The 16,045-nt window shown below is 43.7% G+C and overlaps 1 protein-coding gene across 1 annotated transcript; it reads right to left on the reverse strand.

The window, feature by feature from the left end:
- Positions 1–594: 594 nt before the first annotated feature.
- Positions 595–14,917, reverse strand: ANAPC5 (anaphase promoting complex subunit 5). Its single transcript, XM_062625911.1, has 17 exons — positions 14,674–14,917; positions 14,508–14,587; positions 13,544–13,653; positions 12,572–12,770; positions 11,343–11,409; positions 9,925–10,026; positions 9,097–9,287; positions 8,091–8,172; positions 7,280–7,369; positions 6,158–6,339; positions 5,543–5,678; positions 5,232–5,306; positions 4,024–4,145; positions 2,759–2,866; positions 2,099–2,246; positions 1,320–1,482; positions 595–939 (listed from the first exon to the last, which is right to left on the reverse strand). The coding sequence occupies exons 1-17, from the start codon at positions 14,875–14,877 to the stop codon at positions 725–727; spliced, it is 2,274 nt and encodes a 757-aa protein (XP_062481895.1). The 5' UTR covers positions 14,878–14,917; the 3' UTR covers positions 595–724.
- Positions 14,918–16,045: the final 1,128 nt, after the last annotated feature.

The following is a 16,045-nucleotide window of genomic DNA, read 5'->3' on the forward strand; positions in this document are numbered from 1 at the left end:
TAATTACTAGAACTCAATGGCAGCATATCGGATACTGAGCTAGTTGGAACCATCTTCATTTATTCACCCCTAAAACCAGAGCAGGTAAATTACACCAGCACCTACAGGAGAACACGTACAATGAGCTGTGCTGGGGCTGTTCATCACTTCTCTCAGCTCCTCTTTGCACAAGGACACACAGAACAACGCCGGGACTCTGCACCATTAGACTTCAACTGAATCCTGTTTTTTTTCCCCTTCTGCCAGCACCATCTGTTTCTATGGAGTAAACAGCGACTGTAGACAGGTTAAATGCAAGGACATGTTTTAAACAAGACCCGTTCTATACCACTTGAAACAAGAACAAAGCAGCTTCCCATACATTTTCCACTAGTTTTGTTCCTTAGCGCTCATAAAGCTCTGAAAATGTCACAACAAAGAACAGATATTACTTCATTGTGACAGCACCATTCCCCTCGGTGTGTTTATCATGCAGACAAGAAAGTCTGTCTATTTTCCCCTGTTCAATTCTTATTCTTAATTACAAGTACAGAATACAAGTGAAATGGGTGGAAAGCCATGCTTTCCCTTATGTCATTGCACACAAAATGCAAGTTTGTTCAATAGAAGACCATGATTTATTGGCAGTCATTTCGAAACATGGAATACCGAATATAATAAAAAGACACTTGTAAAAAAAAAACCCACAACCCAGGAAAACAAACAAATCTCATCTTTAAATGCATCACTTGAAGGCATTGATCAAGGGGACACCGTGTGCCGGCAGCTCCTGGTGCAACTGACGGAACAACATGGCACATTTGTTCCTTTCCTGGGTCTTGCCTAGGGTGTGGAACAGCCGGGCTTGGAAGTAGAGGACGTCTCTGAGTTGCTCTTTACAGTCCACTTTGGCAAAATAAGTCTTGGCTTCATTTAAATTCAAGATAGCAGATTCCAAAGCTGTGGAAAGAAAGTGGGACAGTCACATTTAAGATAAGATCACCATAACAATTCCAAGTGATACAGCTCAATTCTGAGGAGCCCAATGACAAATTCCTCAGCTTTTCAAAACAATTTGTGTCTTAGCAACATGCTCTTTCAGTTCTGTTATTCAGCCTTAGCTGCAAACCATGGGTGTGAAGGTATGCGGATAAACAAGACTCCACTATAAACATTGTGGCTGTTGAATAACTCATTTTGCTATCTTAAATCTAGGTAACACAACTGCTGTATCATTCAGTGTTTTTTTCAATGGTGATTGTGTAGCAAGACCCCAGTCTAATACACTGGTTTGCACTTCTCAGCACAGTGTCAGCAAGGAAAATCCCTCTCCACTCTACCTTCAATCTTCTTCTGTGGTGTGTAGGATGCTGCAGAAGCCACCTGACATTTGGCCACCAAGAACATGGCACAGCCTTTGTCCAGGACAGCTCCGTGGGCCAACACAGGTTCTATTGCCATGTGCAGAATATTCAGGGCTTGTTCAGGGATGCCAAGGATCAGCTGAAAGAGAAATACTTGCTGGTCTAATACTGGAATCCACTGGTAAGAGCAGCTTCTTCAGAGAAGAGCAACAGACAGCACATCTGCTTCTAACAACAAGTGCACTATAGACAAGGATGTATATTTATGTGTATTTTTCCCCCACAATCTTCTTTTAAATCAAAACTTACTAGTAGAAACAAGCTGCTATTTGAAATGATTAAGCATGGCTTCTCTACCACAGTCAATGCTGACAACCACGTCTCTGCCAGCTCAAAATCAACAATATAACTGAACTCCATTACAAGTGTTATTTTTAATTCAAACACATGCCAAAGTGAGCTACTAGAAAGCCAAAATACCAGCACAAAGAATAACAACTGAAGAAATTAAGGCAAGGGCAATTTATGCTTGCCTGCTTAATTATATGCAATAACTACACATCTTAGTGATACACATGAAACTCAACTTCTATTATCTTCCTCACAAGATCCTACATTTACAATATACTTCCTCAGAGTCAATAACTCAATTCCAACAAGGCTGCATTCTTAAATCTTGCAGGAGTAAAACCAGTATCCAGATCCCCAGAATAAATGTTGCCCTACAGCCCCGTGAAAACACAACTCAGGCATACCTGGGAGAAAGCCAAGTTCAGCACAGTTTCAGAAGCCAAGTACTGGAGGCTATATTCTCGAGAGAGGGCAAGAGCCTGCAGCAGGACAGGCAAGGCAATGGTATGACATGAAGATCTCCAGTAGAGCTCTGCTATTGACAGGAGTACACTAACCAAAACAGGGAAAGAATTACAAACTTTTCCTTTGATAAAACACCTTCACTTGTTTCTTCCATCCATAATGGTATTGATTTTATTATGAATTACATTACTGCACATACAATAAACTTAAATTACATCCTTAAGATGAGATGCCATTGATATCCAAAAGGATTAAACAACACTGCAACTACTCTGAAGGTCACCACAAAGGTACAACTACCCACATGCATTTCTATTTCCTATTTATTCTGGATGCAGTGTTTCCCTCTTCTTCCATATGTCTTTATGCAGCTTGAAGTCTACTGCCTTTCAGTTTACATATTTAAAATGACAAGGTTCCAATTCCACAATATTTTGAGGATTCCTCCATACCATGATTAATAAATGAAATTATTTTTAAACCTCCAAATCACAGTAGGTAATCTGAAGAGTAGTGAGGTCAGAACACAGGCAAATGGAAATGGCTGATTCTCATCACTGCAAAGTGGCTTTAATACTCTGAAAATACAACATTCTTACCTAATCACCATCTCGGTGTTCTTGATTTTCTGGCAGTGGATCAACAATTTCTGCAAAAGTCTGTGTGCCTCTGACATTTGATTTTGGGCTTTCAAGACAATGGCTTTTCTGCCGTGGTAGAAAGAAAACATCACTGATTGTGGTTTTGTGTTTTAGATACAACTCTGCTCTTCAGAACATAAGTAAAATAGGTGTCTATTGGTGACCCTCTGTTTCTTGTAACTGCAGAATGGTGTTCTGACAAAGTGTACACATGGTGTACATGCTGACGGGGAAAAACAGGCATCTTTGATTCCAGCTGGACAACTCCCAGGCAGAAAGGATCACACTCATACAACAGCTTCAGACAGAAAACAGGGATTGCCAAAACCAAAGGCCAAACAGGCAGCAGAAGTGGGAGCGCATGCAAGCTAGAAAGCACAATTAATTAGCTGTAAGAAAAACAGGTATGAGGTAAAGTAGCTAAAATTGGCTTGAACTAACAAGGATATGGAGCAACCGGGAAAGAGCGAGAACAGGGAAATGAGAAGCAAGTACACAGCAGTAGGGGATGTGTACAAACGCCCTGAGCGCAGACACTGAGTAGAACATGTAAAGAGCAGGGGAATCACAAAACAGTCCAATTCCAGAAGGACAAACATCAGGTCCCACAGCTTGAATACTGATCTTCTGGCTTACTGGCACTGGTTATGTCTGTAAGTGTTCTGCCTCATCAACAAGAAATTGCTTTTATCAGGAAGTTGGTTTTCAGGCTCTCAAACACCAAGATTTAACTCTACATATTTCCAACACATCTTTCTCATTTAGGAACAAGAACCCATTAAAGGGAGTGAAAAAACGTATTGCTCCATTTTGTAGCTGTAGAAACCAGGACACAGATGAAGACACTCAAGCTCAGAGCAGGCCTGAGATCCATCCCTAGCTGCTTGACATAAAAATCTGCTTTGTGCCTAGATTTGAGCACAGTTACGATGGCAGATTTCAAAGAAGTATTTTGTGTTCTCACAACAGACCTACAGCTCTAGAATAACACCAACTTCAGCAGTGCTACTGCAGTTCTTAAAGTGTCCAGAGAAACGACTGGAAATCATTATTGCAGGAAGTACTCTAATGGAATAAGCACTTCAGAATAGACAACATGACTCCACTTAGCTCTGGAAAGGGAAGAATATGTAAGCACACAGAACAGAGCTATCATTTTGCTAAACTTTTCATTGTCTTCATGGCAGACACCTGCAAGTGTATGCAGAGTCATGATTTCTTACCTGTACACGCCTTCAATGCTATTCAGTGCTGTAATTCCAGCTACAAGAGAATCTGCTATATGGTATCTGCCATCATTCATGGCTCTCTCAAACTGTATTTTCTGATCAAACAGCATCCAAAGCTAAACAAAGAACACCAGGAACAAGTTTTAGAAGTTGTGCCCAACTCATTTTCTAATCCCAAGTTAGAATTGACTTTTTCCCTGTGCATATTTATTTCTAGACACAACTGTCACCCTGCAGTTACTGGATTTACCATATTGCTATCCTCAATGAAAAATGGCTCAGGTCTGGATTAATGTTTCAATACCAAAGCCCACCTATTTGACTGCATTTTAAGTACAAAAGCTCTTCTGAATCATTACTAAACAAATACAATCATAGAATGGTTAGGGTTGGAAGGGACCTTAAGATCATCCAGTTCCAACCCCCCTGCCACAGGCAGGGACACCTCACACTAAACCACCTCACTCAAGGCTTCGTCCAACCTGGCCTTGAACACTGCCAGGGATGGAGCATTCACAACCTCCCTGGGCAACCCATTCCAATGCCTCACCACCCTTACAGTAAGAACTTCCTCCTTATATCCAATCTAAACTTCCCCTGTTTAAGTCTGAACCCATTACCCCTTGTCCTGTCACTACAGTCCCTAATGGAGAGTCCCTCCCCAGCATCCCTATAGGCCTATGTAACAAGTAGACTTGTTCTGTAGTGAAAGGGACCAAACTATATTTAACAGAATCTTGAAAACTTCAATGTAAATACTGTCTTAGACTCATGTGTTAATGTGTTTACCAGAGTTACACAAACTCCACCCTATTCTCTGTTATTTCTGGATTGCAGTATATCAAGATAAGCAGCATCAATTAAACAGAAGTTTGAAGCTCCAAATCAATGCACAGCATGTAACTCCTATATGTGCTCATGAAGCAGATGCACATTCCTCTCATCAATGACATTTCTATTCAAATAGCTTTTTCTTAGGAAGCTAGGGTGAGATAAATGTCTCACCAGCCTCAAAACAACAGGGCATCTTTTTCATGCTTCTGTAGCAAAGTTTATGCCATACAACTTCCTGTGAGGTCATGAGCCAAGTGAAATTATCCAATGTATAGCCTAAGGCATACAGAGGAAAGAATTCAGGTGCAATGGAATTCAGGTCCTGTTGTATAATAGTTACATGATTTACAAGCTAAATGACATTCTACCTGTGCATGTTGGCTGTTGGGAGGGAATCTTTCCTTCAGGTGTTTCAATATTTCAGAAGCAGCTGCAAAGTATCCCTGTAAGACAGAAGGAGCACTGTGATTAATGGACACCGGGGCAAGCGCCGCTCCCCTTCATTGCAACACAACCTTCACAGCCAGAACCTGCTGAGCCAAAGCCTGCATTTTCTTTGCCCCCAGTGCAGACATTAAAGTCAGAACAAAACACAAGTCAAGTCTCGCACTCCCTGTCAATAACACCCACACGTCCTCTCGCCCAAATGACATTTTGCATGAATAGCCATAAACCTCACCTGCTCTGCGTGCAGCTCCGCCAGGTGACACAGTACTACAGCAAAGGACTCTGTGTTATTCTGCTGAACGCCCACATTCACAGCCTCCAGGCTGTTCATGCTCAGCAATGTCTGGGCTTGTTGGAGTGCCATGGTGCTTGTGTGAGAGAAACATCTTTTAGCTTTCAAGCAATAAACACAACTATTTTTAATCTATGTTCTTGTTATGACAATAGCCTGCATTTTCTGGCAAGTCAAGGACCTGGGAGAGAATGGAAGCTTGTAAAACAACTGCTATCCAGGAACTCTGGACTACACATGCACATCAAGTACTACACACCAAAAGCTGCACACCGTCTAAGCACAGAGATGCTGGTAACAGGGGCACAGGAACAACTTACAATCTATTTGCCACTACTAAATGGAAACTCAGTCTCTTCTCCAGTATGAATTTCAGAGGAACACAACAGAATGGAAGTAATTGCTCTCAGCCTGTACTAAATCAGAGTCTGATTGCTTTATTTTAGTGCACTGAAGAGACACAGTCACTTGTTGCACCTGTATAAATAACTCATAATGCATTATGTGCTAACAAGTACAGTGAGCTAACCCAAGAGTTCAAAAGAAACAAAATACCTGCGGCCATACAATCTCCAAATGGCAGTCTTCTGTGCTATACTAATATCAATAAGCTCTGACAAGCTGTGTTTCCAGTGCAACAGATCAGAATCTTTTAAGGCATCCATTAGTTTGTTGGCAGCCTTCCCTGCAAAAGCTCTTTGCTGAACCAAGGACTGTATTCCCAGGGAAGCAAGGTACTGGGAAGAAAAAAAGCATATATATACATATATATACAACAGTACTGAAAGACTGCAAACAGAGTCCACTACACTTGCAAATTACACTGGAGCAAGAGTTCTGAACTAAGGGGAAAAAAATCCCAGAGAAAAAGGGATGATGTTATTCAGTACAGACAAAGGAACACTGCTCCAGGCATTTCTTGAAATACCCACTTATGCACACCCACACGCATGTGAATGCCATTTTGTTAGATGTGAAAGGTAATTTCCACTCCTCCACATAGAAGTCTTAAAGAAGATGACAGGACTTGTACCTGGATTTCTCCAGCGACGAAACAGCTGTGAAAACACAGAGCCTTCCCTCCCCTTCCCCACCAAGCAGCCATGCCTGCTCTCATCTCCCAGCATCAGCAGTTTAGCTCCTTTTAGAACAATTCTCTTAAGAAAGAGCTTGCAGATCTTGGGGGAGATAGAACTAAACATCCATGGTGCAAAACTGTCAAAGGGGAGGGCTGCCTTGCAAGATCTCACAGCTGGGACAGAGCCCTACAAGTAAACATGTGTTCAAAGCCCTGCCAGAGGCACCAGCACCGAGTTATTCTATGATTCTCTAAGAACCTCCCTTTGAGCCCCAGCAGATTGCACTATGGGCCTAAGGCCAAAATGGTGCATGGGGGCGGGCCAGAAGCCACAGAGTTTTTCTACCTGAAAACCAAACAAATCAGAAGGAAAAACAGTGAGGCTTGCAATAATGCACTGGCATTAAAGCAACTGAACTCTGGTTTGTTAATGTGAGGAGTAAAACTAACAGAAACAGCTGGATTTTGGAGTGAGATTCGCTTACATTCAGTTATGTATTTTGAGTAGACCAGCCACAAAACCCAAACCTCCTCCCACGCTCCCCTCACCACATGTGTTTTCCCTGGAATAAAGTTAAGGATAATTGAAATGAACTTACTGGCAAGCCAAAATGTAAAGATTTGTTTACAGAGTGCTCCAGCAGGACACAGCTATCGAATATCTTCTGCTCCAAGATGTACAACCAGCTCTAGCAAGGAAAGAGAAGTTAAGTCCCATTGCAGACAGCCAAGGGCTGCAGTACTTTAAACTTTTAGCACGGAATGCACAAGAACCCACTGGAAATAACAACCACTCTTCAGGATTAATGTGATACTAAGGAAACCTCTATTAAATACTGCACAGCAAAATCACATCAGAAGTGCAGCTCGGCTGCGACGCTTGAAGGCAGTCAACACTCAACTGGAGGTTCAGGGGAATGCAGAGAAAGTAACGCAGGAACTGGATACCATTGATGCCAATTCATCATACCAATAATATACATTACAGAACAAAATACAGAGATATCTAAGTCTTTCCCTCCTCCTTTTTGTTTGCTCAAAAGAAGGCTGATTACCCTTTCAGAATCCAAGAGACAGGAGGAAAGGAGGAAGTTTATGAAATGCTATGTCTCTTTAATACACGTAAGACTAAACTTTGGGCTTGGTACTAAGGTTTTTGTACTCTAGGATCACAACTCCTGTTTAAAAAAGTAAGCCTGAGCTACAACAAAACCATCCCATGATGCCCCTACAGGTGCTCTGTGTGACCCATCTGCCAGAAGCACTTCCACCCTATTGCTGGGCAGTTATACTTGAATTACTGATGTAATTTGATGAGCTACCATTGTAAAAGTAGCCCTGCAGCAGTTCACTGAGCAAAGGGTCAGATCACAAAGGTGGCTTAACCTTGTTTCAACACAGCTACCTTACCAGGCAGTGCTGCAAGCAAACGTGGTCATTAGACTCCTGTGCAATTCGGATAGCTTCCTGAAGTGCAAGTTCAGCCTGTTGGCTAGCAGCAAACAAAAAGGGAGAATATATTAGTGTTCCCACAGTGCTTAAAATACAACATTACGATACTGAGGAATATTGATGTAAATTATGCATATAGCACTCAGGAGATAACTCTGATTAAAGACTGATGAAAAAGCCTGCATTTTCCTCCTGGCCCTGCATTTTCCTCCCTCCCTGTCTGGAGGATACTAAGCAAGACAACATCTGCATGCCGCTACAAAAACACAACTATAACCCCAAGCAGGCTTTCAAACCCTGTACAGGCCAACGTGCCAAGCTATTGTTTGAGCAAGGGCAATGTTAAGCATCTGCCTGTGTAGAAAACACAATTTTGCAGATGTCCTTCCTATCTCCAGCCCTTTTACATGATTCCTCCAGGCAACAGTCAATATATGCCAACCATATATGGAGGTGGGTGAGCCAGCTTTAATCAATAAAGTAACACCCACCCCTATGGCATTTTAAAACTAAAAAAGCTCAGATGGCTTTTCTTCCTTTAATGATCCCTTTTCGAGATCATCAGCTCTATGCTGACTTGAATGTTAACAGAAAACCAGCCAGTTTCTTGAGAATATAGCTGAAAATAGGCATCCACGTCCACTGACCTTTCTGAGGTCATGGAAACGTAGCAATGGAGAACTTAAATACTCAGGAAACAGTTGCAAAAGGACACAGACAAATGTCAACTCTTACCCTGCTGGAGATGGCTCAGTTATTATGGAAACCAAATAAATGTCAAAATGAAAACAAACCCAAACAAATCAAGATTCCAAGAAAATTCCAACCCAACTAAAGCTGTTATCAAATTAAAGTCCCTTCTTCTCCTGAACAGATTTTCAGAACAAACAGAAGAGCTATCTATCAGCACTTACGAGATGAAACAAGATGAATTTCAGTGACATGGTACAATACAGTGACTTACTAGTGGCCAAAGCGACAGTGCAGTGCAGCCAGGTTCAGAGCCGCGTATCTCAAACTCCGACCATAACCTTCATCCCCATTGCTTTTGCTTTCTGCTCCAGTGAGGATTAACCGGTCGAAGTAATGAAGGAGGCTGTGGGTTGAACTGAAGACATCTTGCACTCTGAGACTATTTAAGTAGCTTAAATAATGCTAAAAATTGAAGCAAAATCAGCTTTAACTATCCAGAACTACTAAAACAAAGGGATGTTTATAATTACCATGTAACTTCTTACTGAGAAAGGCTGCCTAATAAGTGCAACCCTGCAATACTGCATGGCCAAGAAAGGGCTCGATCAGAAGTTGCAGTGATGCTGATACTACCTGTGCAGAATTCCTGTAAAACTTGGATAAAATGGGTCATTTGCCCTAACAGGTAGTGTTCCATAGGCCAACATCCGGCTGTCAGAACTATCCCACCAAGCCTGACACCTATACATAGGTAGAATTCCTGTATTTATGTGCTAAGTGAGGGAATGGAGGCATGGCTTCCACTGTGCACGCACTGCAGAAGAAACTTTGAACTGTGAGCACTGCTTCCAGATGCCGTGCAGATAAAAAGGAGATGCTAAAGCTATGTATTCTTTCCTTGGCACTGTGGGACCTGGGCAGGACAACTCTTTATGTCAGATGGAACCCTGGAGAGGACTTCAGACCATTTACATGCAACTTGCTCACATTTTTATCATCTGCTTATATTTCAATACAGAATAAATTACTCCCAAATAATCCCATCCCTTTACAAACAAATCCCTTTACAACCATTTTGCATGAAGAAAGAGACACTTACTGCTTCAGCAAAGTCTGGATTAAATTTTAACAAGTTGTTCAGTTCCTTTTGTAAGGATGCTGGAGCGAGAGCCTTTGTTTCATCATTCTTTAATAAAGAAGCCTGGAATGAAAATTGAAAAGCAAAAGTAAGATAAGTGACAATACAGAGGGTTACAAATATATTTTGATACATGCTTGTCAGTTTGTTATCTGCTTGGAGGTAACATTAAAGCGATTTTGTAACAGCTCTGTTTACTGTGACACTGAAACATCAGTGGCAGTTTTGTGCTATACTGTATTATAGCATTCACTTTGCTAAGATTAGAGAGACCAAGTGAAACAAAAGCTTATTTAAAGGAGTGTTTAAAGGTACTTAAAGAACTCTGTTTAATTTTCAATTTGAAGAACTAATACAATGGATTGCTCACTGGAGTTACAAGCATCTTCTTACAAAAACAATCAGGGAACTAAGAGTGAATCCATGGTTTGCTTCAGCAAGTAAATCAATAAAAAACCTGGAGGAAGTCCAGACCTACCAGAAGGTCCCAAACCAGCTGATGGAAAGACTGTGGGGCCTTTGGGTCAACTGAGAGCTGCATTTGTATGTGTGTTGTGTCTTTTTGCAAGGCAAATCCAGGGGCCAGTTACTTGATAAACTGAGACTATAAGCCCAATTATTGGTGAAATCAAGAGCGAGAGAGCACACTCACACAAAAGCATACAAGTGCTTGTATTTCACACTAATCATCCTCATCACACTTCATCCTCATCAGCCAGAGAGGGGAAGAGGATAACAGACAGCATGCTGGGCCTCAACACTGCTTGCACTGGAAGCCATGGAGCTGCAGGAGCTTTGCCATGATCAGGCTACCAGATTCAGCAACCCCTAAAGGTAAAGAACCTAACAGGACTGGGAAGTTACTCTGAACTCTTAAAATGTATACAAAACATCTCTTATTATATCTAACTTTTATATTATATTTATATTTTATATTTATAATTTGCAATTTATTATATTTATATATTTGTATGTATTTCTACTTAGATTTTATATTATTTATATCTTTTTTTTGTTTCTCTTTATAAGTTATTACAAGCATGCAGTGCTTTAACTGCCACTTGTGCCCATGTGCATTTCTGCGCCGCTCTGTATTTATCAGCTGGAATAATCAACAAAACTGCGCATTTCACAGACACCAAATCCAAGGCAAACAGTCGGAAGGGAAGTGACCTTCTCAGCATCAAACATCATCATCTGGTGTGCAAGTCTAGATAAAGTGCTTTTAGCCCCAAGTGCTCATAACGAGCAACTACAGGCAAGCTATCAACACATCTTTAACAGATCTAAGAAAACATCATGCCTGACACTGTGGATAGGACTGAAGGTGAAATTCATGTTACAGATCATTCACTCAGCTGTATTCAGAATTAACATACCTGCTGAGAAAGAAAATACTCTGCTTGTTTCTGGGAAAGAGGCCCGCTGCAAGATATCTCTTCTTCCCTGCAAAAAAGCACTCAGGTTAGAAACAAGAGCACTGAAATAGAATACAAGGAAATACATTGTATTGGACACTGCACACTTTTGCTTTATGAAGTTTTAGGAGGCATCACAGCTCAGAGCATGAAAGGAAACTAAAAGGAGAAAGCTTAATAAATGATTTCACACAGTTTAGTTGTAATCTTGACCTGCAGACCATAGTCAATATGAATATTACCCTAAATACATGTGAAAACCCAATGGAAAAGAGCAGATAGAAGATTTGGGGTTGCCATCTTCCAGTGGCTTTGCTCTGCTTTTCCTTTCTTCCAAAGACAGTCACAATGAAATGAACTGGCACTTGGGCCACATACCTCACTCCAGAAAACAGCTGTTCTGCAAGAGCAGTTACCACTTTATTCCAAGGAAAGCCAGCAAGTACAGCAGACAGCCAGGCTCCAAGAGCTGTTAACTGACTCATGCTGTGGCAGAGCACGCACAAGCACAGTTTTATACAAGGACAGTTTAGAAAGTAGTTTCAAATCCATGGATACACAAAACGCTCTTGGGATTATTCTTACAGTGGAGCAATTCTTTAGCATGTGAAAACTCACAATATTTGCTTCTCATTTTTTGATATGAATAGACGTGAGTTCTATTTGGAGAAGGGCAACAAGAGAAACCAAAACCATTAAGCTTAACTTTCCCTTAGCGAGCAATCTTTCCTTGTTGGAAGCAAAAGTAAAGCCTCCAACGGCTTTAGCGCCTCACAAACTAGCACAATTCACCCGGCAGTGGGCTGTACAGAAGGAAACTGCGGGCAGCACCTGGCTTTTAACCCGTGATTCCCTAAGAGCGCGTGAGAACCAGTCCTGCCATCTTCTACGACGGGCAGAACTGCTGTCATTTGAAAGTGTTACCACATGGTGGCACCAAGGAAACGCAGCAGCCACCCGGCCCTGCCAGTGTGCATGAGGCTTTATAAATCACTACATCTCAATATTGCAGCTGGATTTGCTAGTGACAGGACACACACATGACCTTGATGACCACTGGTGGAGTCTGGAAGGTTTAACAGCAGCAGCACCTTGATCTGGACAAAGCTTAAGTTTACTCTGATGTACACAGAAGTAATCTGAAACAAGACTTAATTCTCTTAAGAAGTGGGGAAGACTTAACAAATCACCTTAGAGGTAGATCGAGTTCTTCTTTCTCCATCTTCCCCTCAAATTCCTCCGTATTTGTCAGGTCCATATCACTCTCATCAATTCCATTTTTTTTCTCCTCATCATTCTGGAAGTACTGCTGAAGCGCAGTGTAAAGCTTATAGACCTGACTAAAAGAAAGCTTATTGTATGCCAGGATCATATGGCGCAGAAAGAGGCCTGCAAAGGAAAACATCTGCTATGACAACTGCCTGTAAGGGTGCTGTTTCAGAGAGGAGACTGGAAACCATCATAAGCAGAAGCTTACATCACATTATTTGATTTCACTTCAGTGTCTCAGTCTACCAACTGATAAGACTATTCTGGAGGGTGTAAATCTGGTATTACTTTAGTGGCAAACCTCACAGACCACCTGATCACAGCAAAGTTAAGCTCAGTGTAAGAACATTACAATATGAAACATCCGAGCAAGAGAAAAATCAGATCATGCAAGCTTTACACCTCCCCAGAAAGAAAACCAAAGCTGTCTCCTGAGTGAATTATATAGAATCACAGAATAGTTAGGGTTGGAAAGGACCTTAAGATCATCCAGTTCCAAACCCCCTGCCGCAGGCAGGGACACCTCACACTAAACCATGGCACCCAAGGCTCTGTCCAACCTGGCCTTGAACACTGCCAGGGATGGAGCATTCACAGCCTCCCTGGGCAACCCATTCCAGTGCCTCACCACCCTAACAGGAAAGAATTTCCTCCTTAGATCCAATATAAACTTCCCCTGTTTAAGTTTTAACCCGTTACCCCTTGTCCTATCACTACAGTCCCTAATGAAGAGTCCCTCCCCAGCATCCCTGTAGCTCCCCTTCAGATACTGGAAGGCTGCGATGAGGTCTCCACACAGCCTTCTCCAGGCTGAACAGCCCCAGCTTTCTCAGCCTGTCTTCATACATCAGTGATAGCACATCAAATACAGAATACGGGTAACAGTTAGTTACCTACTACACTTGTTTTATGAACTTCTGGCTCTGTGCCTGTAAATGAATCGGAAAGGTCATCAAAAAATTGCTCCATATCTTTCAGTTCTCCTTCTGCCATAAGTTTCAACCTAAACAGGGAAAAGAAACCCACATTTTTAAGGGCATTGATAAGATGCATCAAATAAAATATTCTTCTATTTCAGATACAGATGAGTAAACACAACCAGAACCAAGTGGCAGCTACTTCATTAGGCCCAGAAGGGTTCTATATTCGTAAGCCAAATCAAAACATACTAAATATTAATAATAAGGATAATAATAATCAGGTTTGGTTGGGTTCTTTTTCCTTTATAAACAGTTAAGAGCACAATTAGGAAAGATGGTTATTCTTTTAACATAATGAATAGGTACCCAAAACAGAGTGATTTTTAAAGCTGTTGCTGTTCAGTGAGTTAGACAGTGTCAAAACAGATCTGTACATACAAACTTCAAAGCAGATAGCTGTGGTGTCTGGGTTTGGGGCCTTTCAGAACTTATTTATGAGAGCTTAGAACCACAGAGTGGTTTGGGCTGGAAGGGACCTTAAAAACCATCTAGTCCCAAGCCCCAACTTAGGTAACTATAGAAGTACGTTTCTGCACCTTTTTAACTACTCATTCACAGGTTCCAGAGCACTTCTCAGCAGTTATCAGGGCAGATCTCTGTAACGGAGCATGCAGAGAGCACCTTTACCATCTTCCACAGAACCACTGCTTGCAGCAGCCGTGTTTTCACCTTGCCCACAGGGAACAAGGACCCGACGGGATGCGCCGCAGCGCTCCTCAACTTCCAGCACTGGAGAACCCTGCCCCGCTGAGCAGCCTCCCTCCACCACAAGCCCTGAGCGGGGCCCCTGTCCGGCCCTCGCAGCCCCTAACCCCGCACCCCGGTACGGGTCTCCCTCGGGCAGGCGGGGAAAGGGAGGCGCGGCCCCGGCGCCCACCTGATGTGCACGGAGCTGGCCAGGTGCGAGCAGCACTCCTCGATAGCCTTGCGCAGTCGCGACAGCGGCATGTCAGGACCCTGGGGAAGGGGAGAGCGCCATGTCGCGATATGCTGTGGCGGTCACCATCCCTCCCCCGTCCCCGTCCCCAGGCCCAGGCCCCGACCTGCAGCAGCGGCAGCAGCAGCCGGTTGAGCCGGCGCCGCTCCAGCAGGCCCAGCTGCGCGCCGGCACGACCCAGCTCGCTCAGGAGCACCAGCAGCGCCATCTTATAGGGGGTGACCCAGTCCTTGATGCCGAAGACGTTGGCGTGCACCACGCCGTTCGTCATCATCGGGTTGAAGTACAGGCTCTCGTGCACGCTCGCCATGGCGGCACCCGGCACCGGCAGACCGGGAAGGCGCTCTCGCCCGCCAGCCAATCGCCGCTACCGCCGCCGTCACGTGGGTCACACCGCGCCCAATCAGAGCGGGGCTGTGCGCCGCCACAAGAGGGGCCGGTTGGCGGGATGATGCTCGGGGAGGGCGTTCCGGGGTGGAAATAGGTGCTGAGGGTAACGGGGAGGCTCTGAGGCACCGTGCGGGGCCCCTCCGAGCGGCCGCGGCCTCTCCGGGCACGCTACAGAAGGAGGAGCTATGGCCCGAGTCGGTGCGGGTTGGGCACCGCCTGCTGTCACCCACAGCCCGGCCGTGCCGCCTTCGTTACCTCAGGCCTCCATACTGCTCCCGCCACAGCCCTGTGGGGACCGGCGGCTCGGTGGGGCCTGCACTCAAACCGCGAGGCCCTTGGTGGATGCGCTGCAGCCCTCCGCGGGAGGTGCGATGGTCACCGGCGGTGTCCCTGCTGTCGACCCGTGTGTCCTGGTGAGGAGAGCCGCAGCGAGGACATGGCGTTTCCCCATGGCCGCATGGAGGAGGCCGTGGTGGGGTTCTCTGGCCCATATGGGAGGGCTGATCTGTGCTCTCATGCAGGCATTTCCTCCATGGGATCATAGAATGGGTTGGTTGGGTTGGAAAAGACCTTAAGGTCATCTAATTCCAACCCCCTGCCATGGGCAGGGACCACCACAGAGTGAATTGATTCCTGTTAGATTGCATTTCTTGCCCGTTAATTATGATGCAACAGGGATATTTCCACACCCAAGTTTTAATTTTCTCAAGAAGTTGTTAAAGTGCTTCATTAAGGAAACTACTCCAATTATTATAACAGTCCTCATTTTTGCAACTGAGAGCAAAACAATACTCAATGTTATTATACATCCGAGTACCCCCGGGGATTCCAGTTGAGCTGCTCCTGATTCACGCCTCGGGGTGACGAGGGGAGGAGGAGGCAAATCAAGCAAGGAGTAATCTTGTAGAATGCATTTACAATTCGTGTTGTAGCTGGTTGTTGGTGGCAGAATTAATGATAGCTTCCTAACCCTCAGTGAACTGATACTCATTGAACTACATTTGAATCTGAAACACAGGAAATGACTACTGCTGTTAAGTTATAAAGGTCATTTTACTGCCGTTTCCTGAAAATGAAGTGTGGCGGTT

Source organism: Pezoporus occidentalis, unplaced genomic scaffold (genome assembly GCF_034315485.1).
Source record: "Pezoporus occidentalis ecotype Australia unplaced genomic scaffold, CSIRO_AGI_Poc_V1 ctg284, whole genome shotgun sequence".
In the NCBI taxonomy this organism is placed as follows: Eukaryota; Metazoa; Chordata; class Aves; order Psittaciformes; family Psittacidae; genus Pezoporus; species Pezoporus occidentalis.